The 16,341-nt window shown below is 43.2% G+C and overlaps 1 protein-coding gene across 1 annotated transcript; it reads right to left on the bottom strand.

Annotated features, from left to right (window-relative positions):
• Positions 1 to 5,244: 5,244 nt before the first annotated feature.
• On the bottom strand, positions 5,245 to 16,341 carry rbl1 (retinoblastoma-like 1 (p107)). Its single transcript, XM_083971568.1, has 22 exons — positions 16,069 to 16,341; positions 14,327 to 14,460; positions 13,951 to 14,154; positions 13,775 to 13,839; positions 13,259 to 13,387; positions 12,925 to 13,088; positions 12,717 to 12,781; positions 12,449 to 12,623; positions 11,725 to 11,891; positions 11,371 to 11,483; positions 11,019 to 11,122; positions 10,244 to 10,381; positions 9,563 to 9,727; positions 9,333 to 9,477; positions 8,619 to 8,819; positions 8,235 to 8,422; positions 7,792 to 7,968; positions 7,528 to 7,599; positions 7,239 to 7,326; positions 6,867 to 7,015; positions 6,595 to 6,759; positions 5,245 to 5,594 (listed from the first exon to the last, which is right to left on the bottom strand). The coding sequence occupies exons 1-22, from the start codon at positions 16,228 to 16,230 to the stop codon at positions 5,397 to 5,399; spliced, it is 3,168 nt and encodes a 1,055-aa protein (XP_083827694.1). The 5' UTR covers positions 16,231 to 16,341; the 3' UTR covers positions 5,245 to 5,396.

Raw genomic sequence — 16,341 nt, forward strand, 5'->3', positions numbered from 1 at the left:
CTCTGCTCATGTCTTCACCATCCTCCGGCCTGCACTGTCCTCACTAGAGCAGATGAGATGAGTGAGTGGACAATGAACATAACCAAACATAGTAGCCTACAGCAGAATCACTGTTACCTAATCTCTATTCATAAAAATGCTTATTATTTTTCAGTTCATCAGTATGCTGCCAATATACTCTCTGCAAGATGATAGCCTACCATAAAGGACAGTAAATACACACCAAATGTATTTACTTTCAATGCAAGAATTTCTCTGATAACTATGTAAACAATACCAATAACACATTTTCAAAACATTAACAAGTGAAAAATCACACAGTTTTGTTGTACAATGTAATATCATCATGCAATTATGGGCAGATTTTGCTTCATTTTCTCTTAAAACGAATATTTGTAATGTGATGTTTGTTGGGCCAAACAATGTCCCTTTACATCTCGACAATATGGTTGGCTGCTGTTCTCTGCAGCACAACAATGGTGCCAACAATGACCAACAATGTTATGAAACATTCACCTTTGCCAAAAAATGCATCTCCTATGATCAAGATATTGCGTTTTGCCATATTGCGCAGCCCTATCAATCACACAATGAGAGAGAGTCATCTCACCTTGGTAGATCTTATTTCCATTTTTTTCCTCTCATCATCATTTTCGCTGACTCTTCTCTCTGTTGAGGCCAATGGAGAGTAAAAGTCAGATTTTGCATATTTAAATCCTCAAACATCTATAAAGCTTGAACATCAACCCCAGGGCCCAAGACCTCTACAGCCCCCAGCCTATCAGCTTGTAGTTTAGTTGATGAGTCAGTATCAGGTGAGTTGTCACATATCTTGAGAGCAGCGTCCAGTGTTTAATTTAAAACACAGATAGAAAACCTGAGATTAATATTCCAACATCAGTCTTGTATCTCTGTGATCTATTAATCAGCCTCACAGTTCATTTATAGTTTTAATATTCTCGGAAATAGTCAGTCTATAGCTAATATTCACATTTGAGAGACTAACTGATGCATGCTCAGTAAAACTTAACTGCTTCTCTCTGTTGATAAGATAAATAATTGATTCATAATTTCTGCTCTGTCCTGGTAGTTACTGGGTGTCTAATGAACCTGCCTGTGTGGTGGCAGGGGGGTCACATGGCCTGATGGGAGGGTAATTCAACCCTGTGCACCACACATAGGCTACACACACTGTGAAAAGGGCAGCACAGCTAGAGCCGCCATATTGTCTCATTCCCATGGACTCTGTATCTCAATGAGACTTTAATAGAACATCTTCAAATTCAGATTGGGGGTTAAAAGTTCAAGGGCATGGTGATCTCAGAATGAACACAATATCTACAACACCTTGAGTAAATTCATTTGGCAAAAACACACATCTGGACTTGAGGATACAGTGATTAGATTTTGTGGGTCAAAGGTCACTGTGACCTCAGAAAACACCTTTTAGCCATAGGCCTATATCAAGACAATTTGTTAGAATAATTGTGTAAATATGACACATTTCTCAAAAAATTGTTTCATATTTTCTCTGACTGAATAATCCTGGAACGAAACAAGAAGAGAGAATGTGATGGTTTCTTGAAAGGAGGTCACACACAGTCAGTCACCTCTCAGGGTCCAGACATCAGCTGCTCTAATCACACACCAGTGTGGATATGAATAGGCTATATGATAATTGCCACAGTCTGCAGGACTCCACCAGACTGTGATCCATCATCCTGACACCTCAGCCTCTCACCCCTCCCATCAAACCTGCACATAGCCTACTTTCATCTCATTTCTCCCTCAGCAAAACGCAACGTTTCACAGTCTCTTCTGCACTGGCCCGTTAATCTCCCGGGAGCTCCTGGTTAAAGTAGCCCACTGACACAGTTGCCGTTCATCCTCACATCACCCCCAACACCACCGCCGCCCCCCCCGCCCCTCCCCGGGCTCCGCCGAGGGGAGCCGGAGCCGCCGGCAAGGTACGTGTCGGTGTCACATCCCCCGCTGGAGCGCAGCGCCGCTCTGACCTTGATGCGCCAAAGCACCAGAACCTGGACCACTTCAGCCCGGCTGTGCGTGTGTGTGTGTGTGTGTGTGTCTATGTGTGAAGCTGTTTATGGGAGTGTGAGTGTGTGCAGGAGAGATGATATCAGGGTGAGCCGGGGCAGATAAGCGCCACCGACTCATTCATTATCCGACCTGACGGCGGGTAACTCGGCCAGAGAGTCGCTGCGTTCACGGCGAAATAATAAATTACAACCCTGAGATAGAAGAAGAGATTCCTGCGGGGGGAGGAGGGAGAGGTGGGGGGTGGGGGGGCAACGGGGATGGAGTCAGTATCCAGGCAGACAGGGGAGGCAGCAGCACCCACCCCGCGCTGAGCCCGCACAAACATCGATCATCTGCGGCGGGGATATCGATGAGGAGGAGTCGATCGGCGGAAGTGATCGGAGTCTTACCTGGAGCTGACGCCGCGGCCCGACTGTGGAGGATCAGGCGGCTGTGGACATCCGGAGAGGATGCTGCTGCTGGAGGATGTGATGAGAGGATGCAGAGAGAGATGGAGAGAGAGAGAGGCTGGGGACGGAGGGAGGGGTGAGCATGCGCAGAACAGACCTCTGGTTCCTCCGCTGTTGGTGGAGCTGATAGATGCAGGTCTGATCAATTAGATCAATCAGTGAGAAGTTATTCAAACTGAATTTAGTCGCGCTTGCAAAAACTTAGGTTTATGCGTTTCAATTTATCAAAACTAAATAGGCCTACGTAAAATATACACAAAATACAAAAAGTTATTCATTTATAAATTAAACTTCAATGATCAATAATAAGCAATAAAAGTCCGTAATGTAGGCTAAATAATAAAACAGTCCTGATCTATAGTCTGATTAAATGTTGACATGTCTTCCCCTGTCTTCCTTCTCTAACACCTGCTTAGGTAAAATGAGTGTGAAGATCAGATGGTGGGAATTAAAGGGACACATACTACATTAATTTAAAACCCCACAGACTGATGTCCCAGCAAGATACAGCTTCAACAGTTATTTAACTCACAAAACGTCTTTTATCAGTACAGGAAACACCTGCAGCGAGACTGTGAAACGCTAAATAATCTGATGTCACAGCAGCGAATTATCAGCTCTCACCTTGAGGAGACATGAAGTCGAAGGACGTGAGACGATGATGTTCACAGACCTATGACCAACACCGGGATAATTATAGATCAAACATCGAAATCCCTCCAACAGGACGGAGGGATGATGATTATAGCCACCGATACACAAGGCTTTTCGATTGATTTGTTTCCACCAGTGTTTTACCGTGTCATTATATTTGTATATTTGTGTCACTCATGTGCAGGAAAAGTGACTGAGGAAATGGGCCGCTGGGTGCAGACCTATGGTGCAGACAGGTCAACAGCCCCTAAAGCCTCCTGCACATGTGGACATACACTATATTACCAAAAGTATTCGCTCACCCATTCAAATGATCAGAATCAGGTGTCCTAATCACTTGGCCTGGCCCCAGGTGTATAAATTCCCTTAGTTCCAGTGAAAGGAACTTTGAATGCTTCAGGTTACCAAAACATTTTGGACGATTCCATGCTCCCAACCTTGTGGGAACAGTTTGGAGCGGGCCCCTTCCTCTTCCAACATGACTGTGCACCAGTGCACAAAGCAAGGTCCATAAAGACGTGGATGACAGAGTCTGGTGTGGATGAACTTGACTGGCCTGCACAGAGTCCTGACCTGAACCCGATAGAACACCTTTGGGATGAATTAGAGCGGAGACTGAGAGCCAGGCCTTCTCGACCAACATCAGTGTGTGACCTCACCAATGCGCTTTTGGAAGAATGGTCAAAAATTCCTATAAACACTCTCCTCAACCTTGTGGACAGTCTTCCCAGAAGAGTTGAAGCTGTAATAGCTGCAAAAGGTGGACCGACATCATATTGAATTCTATGAGTTAGGAATGGGATGGCACTTCAGTTCATAGAATGAGTAAAGGCAGGTGAGCGAATACTTTTGGTAATATAGTGTAGCTTCAACAGTCATATTAATAATTCTGTCGCCCACTTTCTTCAGATTTTCACTCTCTGTACTTAAGGTGAAACACGGCCCAAACATCAGCTGACAACACAAAGAAAAAAACAATAAACCCAAGCTTAAAGTAAATTTTATTGTACAAAACTTGTAACTTTGTAGTAAATACAAATGTCCATGAGAAGCAGAGGCACCGAGCAGGAAGCAGCAGAGACACAGTGAGAGTCTCATCCATTATTGTTTATTTACAACGGGTGGTTTGTTTCTGACTCTTCCTGCTGTCGAGCTTTTGATGAAGTTACAGACTGATTCCTAACAGCAGTGCTGTTGTATTAAATGTTTAATAAAAGAAGTGTAGATACTACACACTCAGGTACCAACATGCCAACTCAGTGCAGCACCTGTTATTAAAACTGTTATCAAACCTGTTATTACAGCATCTATACAACATTTAATGGTTCAAAACCACAACAAGGGAAAACAATAAAGGAAACAAAACTGATTAGTAGAAAGTATAAAACTTTTCTGGGCAGTAAAATCTCCAAGAGAAGTAGAGACCTGTAGTGAGGGCGAGTTTAACACCTATAGATCCTGATTTGTCAGATCAAGTTAGAGCAAACTATTCACACCAAAGGTCAAATCTGTTCAGCCACACAACTCAATATGTAATGAAAACACTTGATGACATTTTAATCCCTGATAGTTGAAGTGGTGTTTCCACATCAGTGAGACTTTCTCTTCACTGCATGGACATTAGTTCTAATACTGACATTTATTTTATGAAGCTCCTCTCTGGCCTCGTTTTGGTCTCATCACAATGAAAAATGACAACAAACAGATGAGGTCATAACTCAGAAAAAAAAAGCTTATAATGAATTTAAAGTGTTGAATTTTCTGTGACACCTGAACTCAGTCACACTGTACTGACCTGTACAGTTAATGCGTGGTTGTGTGGTACAAGCGTTGGCTTGTGTGTCTGAGACCAGAGGGAAAGTGAACAAGATTTTTTAACCTTTTGATCTCAATAATTCAGAAAATCAGTGCTGTGTTTTTCTCCTTTCCTTCCATGGAAAGTGAAGTGAACGACGGTCCGTTCACCTGAGCTTCCTGACTCACCTGTAGAGCTCAGAGTGAAGAGGTAGATGAACGTCGTTAATTGTCCTGATGAGGCCAAATGTCATTTTTCTGACATCATCGCTGCAAGATTTTGGAGGTTGTGAGAAACACTAATTAAAATTTGCTTTGGATAAAACTAAGGACTCGGTCGAGGACACTCACATTCTGTGACCTCGGGTGATAAACAGCCAACGTCTTTGTTACCTGCGGCGTCTCTAACTGACGAGTTTCTGGGACGCATTGTGTTGCCCATCAGCGGCTCTGACGCTCGGAGACGACGTCCTGCAGGCGCTTCAGCAGCACATCTGGGCTGCTGCCGTTCTCAGGACACGCCCTCTTGCTGGGAGAGTCGCACACTGCTGATGACATCATGACATCGCCCTCCATGGTGAACGCCCTCTTCCTGCTCACACAGCCCTGCCTGATCATCCGGTTGATGTCCGATAACTCCTGAAGGGTACAAGCAGTCGAGGTTTAAAGTGACATGTGATGACGATTTAATACTGATTCATATGCAGATGATCATGTTAATTAACTGTTTAGTCAACAAAACGTAAAACCTTCTAAAAACTTCTACTCAGTTCGACTTGATACAAAGAAACTGGAGCTTTTCAATCAATTGTTTATCAGTTGTTGTTCACTGTAAATGTTCTTAAGTTTCTGAACCGTAGCTCAGACAAATATGATGCAGAGGAAATAAAACATAACAAAGCTACGTCATGTTCCAGTTTAAGTAGACACACACGTAACGTGTCCACAATCTACACTTTCCTGTTACACATGACACGACACACTGGTAAATCAACTACAACTGGAGTAGCAGGGTCAGGTGATGCTTGTTAAAGGAGCATCAGTTAAACCAGCAGAGGGCACAATTAGGAAGTCAAAGAACTGACTCAACTCAGTTTTGATGAAAAGGAGAAACTAAAATGTTGAATCATATGATTGTGACTGTGAAAATAATATGGTACCTCTTTTTAAATGGGACTTCTTTCATCCCTCAATTGGGAAGTTAAAATGAATAAGCTCAACCATACAGGTAGAAAAATAACACAAACTATATACATTATACGGTACTCAACTTAAATGCATAGATGGAACTTCTCTATTTTCATATTAACCCAATGTAAAAGGTTTGGCTTTTCATGTTCATAAAGTTGATATTATAAAACACTAACATTTACCAGAGCCTGCTACTGCAGAGTCTGTGTTTATGAGCCGACGTGACTGACAGGGCCACAGACGGGCCACTGCAATGAGGTACGTGCTCCACCAGGTGAACTACGGCCCGTTAAACTTGATTCATGAAGACAAACAGATGAAACATGCAGGGCTTTTACACTTAACACAAACAGGAAATAAGGTCCTGGTTCTTTCTGCTGCTGATGTGAATAAAGGTCATGACCTCAACCTGAGAATTAACCTCAGACATGTCCAGGTGTGTGTGTACCTTGGAGGGGCTGCTGTTGATCCTGTAGGTGTAGGAGTTGGGTGTGAGGCAGCCAGCAGAGTTCTTATGGGGGGAGACGTACAGCGAGTGTCTCTGGGAGACTCGGCGAGGAGACAGCGGCTGCGCCCGGACTGACGGGAACGGAGAGAGGGGAGGGACGTCCGACTGCAGGATAGAAAACAGTTGAGTCACTTTCTATCTGAGGTGTTTTTTTATAAAACTGAACCGGATTGTCTGCTGAGTTACAGGAAGTGAGAGCAACAGTGTCGTACCCGGTTGTCATGGGTGGCGTATCGCAGAGCAAAACTTTTCATCTTCAGAACAAAGACGTTGTTGTAAAACTGGATGAGGTCACCGCGCTCCTCCACGCCTGATTGGTCAGAGTTTGCCTCTCCTGAAACTTGATTGGTTTTCTCAGCAGCTGAAGAAACAGATCATTAATTGATTAACCAAACGTGTCAAAGGTCTTAGCAAACAGGAAATGAAGAAAACGGTTCCTGCTGAGTATTTAAGGTTCAGTCAAGTTACATCTACATACATCACTCACTAAAGTTAAACTGAAATATGACATTTATTCAAATGAGATGGAAGGACAAACAGGTGAACTGTGAGCTGCAGGTTTATAATCACGCGTCTGATCTTACATTCACCACCAGAAACTGGATCCACCTCCATATTTTCATCAGCCACCGGCTCCCGGGGAGTGTGTTGCAGCAACACACTGCGGTACACCTGTACACACACAAACACAGTATGTAAATAAACTTTAAAGTTTCTCTTGTGTAATTTCTGTAAATAATTACACATCAAACATGAGGTCTTAAATTATAAAAAGAAAATTTGATCATTAGGTCAGTTTATATTATATTATATTATATTATATTTTTACTATGATTGTTAGTTTGGCTGGTTTTGTGTGTGCGTGTGTCTCACATGGCTGTTGGCCTGTGGTTGGCTACGGTAACACTTCATGATGTCCTGGAACGTGTGAGTCTCCTTGGTGATCTGCAACGAAAACCCGAAACAACCACACAGTGACAGTTATGATGGTGTCTTATCTATATCCATCTCAGAGTGTTGCAGACATACACACATTTTCTTGTCACTTCATTCCCTCTGAGGAGACTCTGACCATCAAACTACAGTTGTCTGTTTTCTTCATTAAATGAATAGGATTCTATGAACTAGTTTTCTCACTTTGGAGATGATGTAGACACAACAGAGCATCAGCTGGTCCAGGTGTCGGTCCTTCATCAGATCAGTGCAGTGGACCAGACAGTGTTCGAAACATGTCCAGATCTTCCCACGTAGCTCAGAGGAGATGTCCAACCTCACACACAAATCCCTCAGACGCACACTGGCCAGGTGGTACACCTGAGAAACAGAAGACAAAAGAGGTTGGAGTGAACAAAACAAGAGTCCAAAGTGACAAAATGACACGTTTACTTTTGTTGGACGACAGAAGGTCACTTGTTTGGCAGAAAACAGGAAGGTCAGACCCATGAGATTTATGATGCTAATGACACTCAGTAGATGAATGTTTCAGCAGACTTGTGAGTTCATTTTCTGACATCAATCATAACAAAGACACTGTTCAAGTGGAGGGATCACGACACGTGAACGTCCAGCCGAGCTCCTACCTTCCTGAAGAACAAGGCAAGAGAGCCTGTGCGTCGCGGCCGTCTAGCTCCTGTCTGGGCGTCAGAGGTCATGGGAGCAGCTGTGACTCGGCTCGGGGACGCAGTGAGCAGGAACTGAGCAGTGACGGCACCGGAGGAGTCACATGGCTGAACTGGGATCAGCGTGATGGTGCGGTCGCTAGTCACACCTGGTGACATTCACACACAAATATAACTCAGAGTGAGAATGGCTGATCCGAATGACTTGTTTGTGTCAGAGTGTGTGTGTGTGTGTGTGTGTGTGTGTGTGTGTGTGTGTGTGTGTGTGTGTGTGTGTGTGTGTGTGTGTGTGTGTGTGTGTGTGTGTGTGTGTGTGTGTGTGTGTGTGTACGTGTGTGTACGTACCTTGCACTGGGATGCTGAGGACGGTGGTTTGGGTGCCGATCTTTAAGGTGCTGCTTGAGGTGAACGTCAACCTTTTGGCTGGAGATGACATCGGGCTGATGTTGGAGGTCGGAGGGTCGTCTCCAAAGAGACGACGTTTGGCGCTGCCGGCAGCAGGTGAACTGTACCTGTCGTGGACCGACAACGGAGAGGGAGGAACATCTGGAGGAGGGAGAAAGAGAATAAAGTAAATTGAGGCATATCAAGTGTAATTAATTACAGTCACAGTTTAATTAGTCAAACATTTGCATTTTTATGGATATGTTTTCTGCCTCTTGTTTTGGCAGAAGAAAAAAAACATGGTACTGAATGGACACAATTTGTGAGACTGAAGATTTCAGCAATCGGTCAGGACTGTGTTGGGTTTTGTTGTGTAGTGCTTGTAGCTTGAAAACTAGGGCTGTCAGTTAAATAATACTAGTATTAAGTATGCTGCTATGCAAATGTAACCTAATTGTACAGGAACAAATAAACAACAACAGAACCAGGGACCCTCAAAAGCATCGCTGCAGTTAGCAGAGATGGTTTAGCTTGGGACTCCTGCTGATTCATTTCCGGCAACTGACTCTAACGTGTTAAAAGCCGTTAAAACAAGTGCTGTTAAAAGTATAATTAACATGAATACGGTATCATAATGTTAACTTTAACACACAATAAACACCAGAACACACACACCTTTGCGGGCACTGCCCAACCCAGATCTGAACTCCCTGATGCGGGGGTGGATGATGGGAGAGAGGGCGAGCAGAGGCAGGTGAGGCTGACTCCCACCTGCGGACGCGGAAGAAGAACCGGTGTCGAGACACGAGGAAAAATTCACCTGAGGGGACAAAGAGAAGAGGTGATGAACAGATATGGAAATTTGTTTGATATGAAAAGTGTGTGTGTGTTTGTGTTGAGCTGACCTCCTCCACCGTGGGGACTTTGTTCCCAGCAGCCTGCACGGCGATCCACAGGGACGAGTCGCCCATCCATGCTCTGCTCTCCAGAACCTGCTCCTCGATGGAGTTCAGGTGTTTGACCATGTCTCTGGACAGACCTTCCTCTGAGCGGATAAACACCTCAATCACCTGTACACAACCGCACACACATACCGCACACTTAGCTCTACTCATACAAGGCAAGGACAAACTGGACGACTATGTCACAGGATTCATGGGAACAGTAATGGTTGTGATCATGTGACCAGCTGCAGGAGTTGAGCGACTCTTATAGACGAGTAGGGCTGACCCGATTATCATATTTTGATAATCGAAGCTTCGCGGACATAAAACCGATTTTAATAGAAGCTTCGGCGGCCGGCGGGGTGCACGATCGTAACGTCTGACGGGGGGCGGCGGCGGCGGCGGCGGCCGTGGGGGGGGGGTTGCGCGAGCGGAAATAAGGAAAGTAATGGCAAACAAACACTGCATATCTCCAAAATCAGGCAGGTTTCCAGGATGCCAAGTAGCCTACTCATTTTAATGTAACAATTGCCTATGAGAACCGGTGTCAAAAAGGGAAAAAGGAGGGGGAAAAAAATCTATCACGAATTCGAATTTTTTGGGTCAGCCCTATAGACGAGTTAGTGTTTGTGAGTTTGTCACCTTGAAGAAGTAGAACGGGGGCAGTTTGAGGATAGTGATGATCCAAGGGAAGGTCCTCTGGGAGCTGTAGGAGAACAGCACCACCTCCAGACAACAGGCCATCAGGGAGCAGTGGAAGATGTCCTGCTCCAACAGCACCTGACACCATCAACACACCACAACATTTGAAGTTATATTACAGATAATAAAAAAATAATTAAAAAAACTTTTTTATATTCAACAATGGAGAGAAATTTGAGAAAGAAATAAAAAAATGTTGATCACATCACATTGGTAACACTTTACTTGAAGGTATCGTCATAAGAGTGACATGACACTGTCATAAGACTGACATGACACAGTCATGAACGTGTCATAAACATTATGTCAATGTCATAACGTTGTCATTAAGTGTCATTTGGTTTTTGTAGGGTTAGGTTTAGGGTTAGGGTTAACCGAATGACACTTAATGACAACGTTATGACATTGACATAATGTTTATGACACGTTCATGACTGTGTCATTTCAGTCTTATGACAGTGTCATGTCACTCTCATGCCGATACCTTCAAGTAAAGTGTTACCATCACTTTTTACATTTGACATAAACAAACTGAGAACTGAGGGTATTAAAATTAATGATCTTTGTAACAGTGTGTGAGTTAATAATCAACTCCAGCTGATAATTCAATGAAAAACAGAATATTGATTATAGCAACATAGAAAAAAGAAAGAAGAAGAACATAGAAAAACTAAATCCCATGACAAGGTAGAAAAGTGCTGTGGTTGCAGCTTACACTCATGTCTTTGCCTTGCAGACGTTTGGTCTCCTGCACCATGACGTTCTCCAGGATCTTGTAGTAGAGGATCTCGGCCAGTTTCAGACGGTTCTCTGCAAAGTCTGGAACAAAATGCCACAGATTTACTTAATACTTAAAACTTAATTGGTACGCTACTGTTTATCTCAAAATGTGTGATGCTGTTAATAAAAAAAAATAATAATCAGGTCCAGGGTGATCCCACTATCTCCCCTGTTTACATCTGTGACAACAGGTCAATTAGCCAAAGCATTTCTGTATCTGTACAATGAAATTTAATTCAACAGCAGCACAACCTAGTGCCGCTGAAATTTCTATAAACGTCCGGTACCTATGTGAGACCCAGGTGTGTCCTCTGAGTCGTTGGTGTAATGTTCCTTAAACGCCTGTCCCAGTGTCTTCACTCTGGACAGTATGGTGTCTGTGGGATTTCTGGTGCACGACCTTTAACAACAGGGAAGGACAAGAGCGCTGTTAGAATAGTTTATTATATACAGACAATATGAAACTATTTCAACTGAAGACATGTATCTGAACAGCTCTGTCTTTTTTATTATTATTGAAAAGGATCGATGAGTTAATCACTAACAAAAAAACACTTAAGTTTAACAGCTGTCTGTAGTGAATGTGATTCTGTCTGGATGACTAGAATGCAACAGGCAAAGAGGCAACAAGAGGAACTGACTTGAATATCTGCAGCAGGTGGTCGCTGGGGGCCGTCCTCAGCCCGGCCACCATGCTCTGCAGTCGGCTGACGCTCTGTGTTGCCGAGGAGACAGGCGTGACAAGCAGGTCCTTCTCCTTCAAGTAAACCCGTCCGGTCAAAGGGGTGGAGGGGGCGAGGGAGCCAGACTGGACAGACAAAGAGAAATGATCACTTCCTGTAAAACTGTATTTCTAAAATCTGTGAAAGTTGAGTATTTGATGCTGTTGACTGTTTGTTGTTTCTGCTCTGACCTGCCTCAATAATAAGAGGTGCTAAATAAACTTTCCTAGCTTTAACATCATCAGAACTACTGACCAGTGAGGTGAGTTCATGGCTCAATCAGAGACATTCATGTTTCCAGCCAAAAACTACAGTGCACAGCTGTTTTAAGAAACGACCAAGCCATTTTTTAAAGAATAATAATGAACTATAATAACTATAAATAATGTAGCCTTTATTTAAATTTTATTGAGAATAAGGATTTTATTTTTATTTTATTATTCATTTTAACTTGATAGGCTACACATTTACTAATGATCCAAATGTATGTTGTTGTAAAAAATAGAAGACTGTGTTCAGTTGAAATATTTGGAACACATTTCCAGAGCTGTAACTGCAATACCACATTTTTGCTCAAGGTTATCATACCGTCAGAATCTCATACCAGCCCATGCCTAGTGTCTATGTGTGTGTGCATGCATACCTTCTCGACATGCTGCTGCAGCTGGTTCTGAGTGGTCGTCTGGCTGGCCGATGGTTCCTGAACAACCTTCCTTGGGGTTCCTATTTCCTCGTCTGCGTCAGCTCCCAGAAACACTCGTTCATCAAAGTCTCCCACTGTCAACACATACTCCTCATACTCCCTGTTTATGGCTTTACTGAAGAGAAGACACACCGTTTTCGACAGTTACACTTTATATCAGATAGGAAAGAAGGAAAGTCAAGTTAATCTTTGGGCTTGTGTTTCTTACTTGTTATCAATAAAATTCTGAGGATCCATCAGTTCTGTCAACAGCTCCCCGTTGCCTCGAAGGATCTAATCAGGAAAAAGAAAATCAGACGGCCACGAGTTAACAAAGGCAGATTGATCAAACAATCATTGAGTGAAGAACGAACGACAGGATGATGAGTGAGGTGATGATGGAGAAAAAACAGTAGTAAACCTAGACGGGCGTGTACCTGTTTCTCAAACAGTTTCTGAATGTATGGTTTGAAGTAGTGCTGTTTGATGCCCTTGGCCTCCACCACCAGGCCGTCGTGCAGCTCACACAACCTCTCCAACACACACGGAGGAGGCTCGTCTGCTGAAATGTGACCGTCGGCACGGTACAGAGCGGGCAGGCCTGCACACGCACAGCAGACTTGTAAATACATGGGCTTGATAACAAACACTGTTGTATGTACATACTTTTTAAAATCACTTTTAATGCCTCTTTAGACCTTTATGAGCAAAGAAACGTCCCACAGCAAAACACATCTGTTTTAGTCTGAACACACCCACACACACCCCTACCTCTGAAGGTCGGGTTGATGAGGTCCTTCCTGTTGGCACAGAGCAGAGCGTTTCCAAACACCAGGTCCAGACAGCAGAGCAGCAGATGGTACGAGTTTACCAGGTCATCGCCGATCATACGAAAGTTACCTACACACACACACACACACACACACACACACACACATCGTTGATATACGCAGTGCACTCATATCAAATTTGATGCAGAGGTAATACAACTACAGGGTTAAAATTATTACTCATTTAGATTTGCATCTCGGATTTTAAGCTTCTAAAATGTGCAGATTTTCTGCTCCTCTTTGTAAAAAATAAGTGTGAACCAAAACCAAATCTCTGGGTATTTTCAAAGCAAGACAAAATGATTAAATATTAATCAATCATGAAAATATATCTGATCTTAGTAATTAAAACATTTTTTGTTCAAATGAGTCCATAATGAGAACTAAAATAAACACTACTGTCAACAACAACATCAGTGTGTGTGTAGCCGCTCAGTCGTCTTCCGTGTCTTTGTACCTTTGGTGTAGACAAACAGCGTCCAGCAGAACTTGAACACATCACTGATGTGACAGGGCAGACGCCTGTGGAGTCAGAGAGAGGACACAAACTCAGTTAGACTGGGTGAGGATGAAATCTCTCTATTTAGGTCTCAAGCTTTAGGACTTTCTGTGTATGTATGTTGTGTGTCGTGCCTGTGCTTCCTGCTGCGTGGTTGCCGTGGCCGCTCCCCTCCCTGCGGGTTCTGAAACATGTCCATGAAGATGGGCTCAAACTTGCGGAAAATCACTGTTGAAACCTCAAAGTTGCGCTCCAGCCGCTCCATGCGGAGCCTGAAGTCCTGCGGTAGGTTGGACATGTCAGCCCACTTCCTCATCTTTGAGAAGAACTGGATCAGGCTGAGAGAGCCAGGAGAGAAGAGTCAGGAGGAACATGCAGACGACATCACCACGATACATCAGCAGGTTTCACGCATACAAACGTTAGATATTAAAACCTCCTTCCTTCTGATGACAGTGATCATATTTAGTGGCAGATTTCATTGCTTTGCAGGGCACATTGGTGACTGACCTGAGTTTGGAGGAGCGAAGGATCCTGGTGAGGGAGACACAGTTTCCCTCCATCAGCCCTTTACCCACTGTGGGGGTACATCCCTTCCTGCAGGCTGCGTACAGCGAACAGGCCAGCCAATGGACCACCTCCCCCTGCAGACACAAAACACCACATCACTTTAACAAACACTGTGTTTTCTTCTCTATACAAGTGTAAATAGCTTGTAAGTCACTGATCCACTAACAGAACACCGACCAAAACCTATGGACATTAACAGGGACATGAAAAGCTGCAGGTACATGAATATATTAGTACATAAATGAATCACTATACAATTCAACTATTGTTTGCAAGGGTTTGTTCTTTTGTTGTCCAGCGCAGATTGTATATCGCACAATAATGAGAAAAGATGCATTTTATTTACCAGAAAAAAAAGATATTAGACTGCAAAAACCTCAGCATTAACATATTGTGAGATTTACTCACAATTCAACTTACTTCAGCTGTAGATTTCACTTGCTTAGTGTATAACTATTCTATTAGCCAATACAGGAAAATGAATAGCACTTTTGATAAATATATCACTGCCTCCTTCCATGCAAACTTGCTAAATTACCAGATTGTTACTGTGCCTCTCCCTGCCATATACATCACTATGAATGAAATGTGTGTACATGAGAAATAAGCAATTCAACATTTCACTTTGAACTCTACTAAGATGTGATCTGCCTTTTTTATTTAAACCGAATTAATCATTTAATCAATAAAGTAATCGCTGCATCCAGTCAGTGAATACAGTGTTGATTGAATAGCATGTGAATGAAAGTGTTATCATTCTTTAAAAACAAATACTTACCATACAATAGACTTGAGTAGAGTTAAGATTTACCAAAAACCACAAGGAAATGTGCTCTCAAAGTTTTTCATTCTGAGTATAATGGATTGTTTTGACTATTCAAGCTGTGATTGTCACTTTGTAGAGTAACACAGGACCAAAGCAGCTGTTTGGAGGCCGGATGAATGACGTTGTATGTTATTTCAAGTGTCATTTAACCAGCATGTGGCAGCTGTTGGTCCCTCCTCTGACCTGTCACCCTGAAGAAAAGTTGTAATTAATGTCAAGGCAGTAAAGTCTTGCGTGTAAAGCATTTGTGGTGATTTATTCAAACTATTCATTCTGTACTTGTGATGTGGTGTCAACAGGTCATATATCTTTATCTTTGCTCTGCTTTGTTGTGTGTGTGTATGTCCATCTCCCCAGACAATGCCATAGGATCGCCTATATTAAATACCTTTACAAACTGAAATCAAATAAGCTTAATCATTAAAGATGACTTTCCCAGTTTATCAAATGTATAGCCTATGATGTGTTCAATGTCACAGATCACCAAAGCTCAGTGGTGACATCATCACAATGTCTTGTCTCGTGGTACAAACAGTGAAAAACGAAATATTCTGTTTGTTTTCAGAGAACACTGAAATCATCTGTAATTCAATACATATAACAACTATTCAAAGAAACCCACTAGCAAACTAGCTGACAGTCAGTTTTCTGTTCAGCTCGGGCCGACCGATGTAAACAGTAACGCTAGTTTGAATCCCTTTAACTCGGTGTCTGTGCTTTTGTTTTTAGTCTTGTTGCGTGGAAGGTTCACGGTTCAGTAAAAGTTAAATACATTTCAGTGTGTGTGGCTGTGGGTTTGGGTCAAGACGAGATCACTAAAGAGGCACAGAGGAGGTTGTTTTGAGGACTTGTTTACCTCCAGGGTGTATGTATTCCATATGGCTGTGAAGTTGTCCATGGCCGCAGCGGCGGTTTGTTCGTCCATGTTCAGCTCTTGACACAACGTCTCCAAACTCCTCCGGACCGAGCTCTCCTCCATCCTCCCCGACTCCGAGTCCGACGACTCTTCGCCCCGCATTCGTGTAAAACTCAGTAACACTTTTGGGCACAGTTTCAAATTTAAAATCGCCCCCCTCGGAAGTTAAGTTGTAAACGCAACAACACGACGCCCCTCCAGCCGACCAGCCTC

Source organism: Trachurus trachurus, assembly GCF_905171665.1.
Source record: "Trachurus trachurus genome assembly, chromosome: 5".
Classification (NCBI taxonomy): domain Eukaryota; kingdom Metazoa; phylum Chordata; class Actinopteri; order Carangiformes; family Carangidae; genus Trachurus; species Trachurus trachurus.

Bases quoted from the DNA above. Each gene is read 5' to 3' on its own strand.
- rbl1 (XM_083971568.1), bottom strand. From the start codon at position 16,230: ATGCGGGGCGAAGAGTCGTCGGACTCGGAGTCGGGGAGGATGGAGGAG. The intron at 14,461-16,068 runs GTAAACAAGTCC...TTGTGTCTGCAG, and splicing joins GGAATACATACACCCTGGAG to GGGGAGGTGGTCCATTGGCT. The intron at 12,782-12,924 runs GTACACGCCCGT...TTTCCTGATTAG, and splicing joins AGAAACTGTTTGAGAAACAG to ATCCTTCGAGGCAACGGGGA.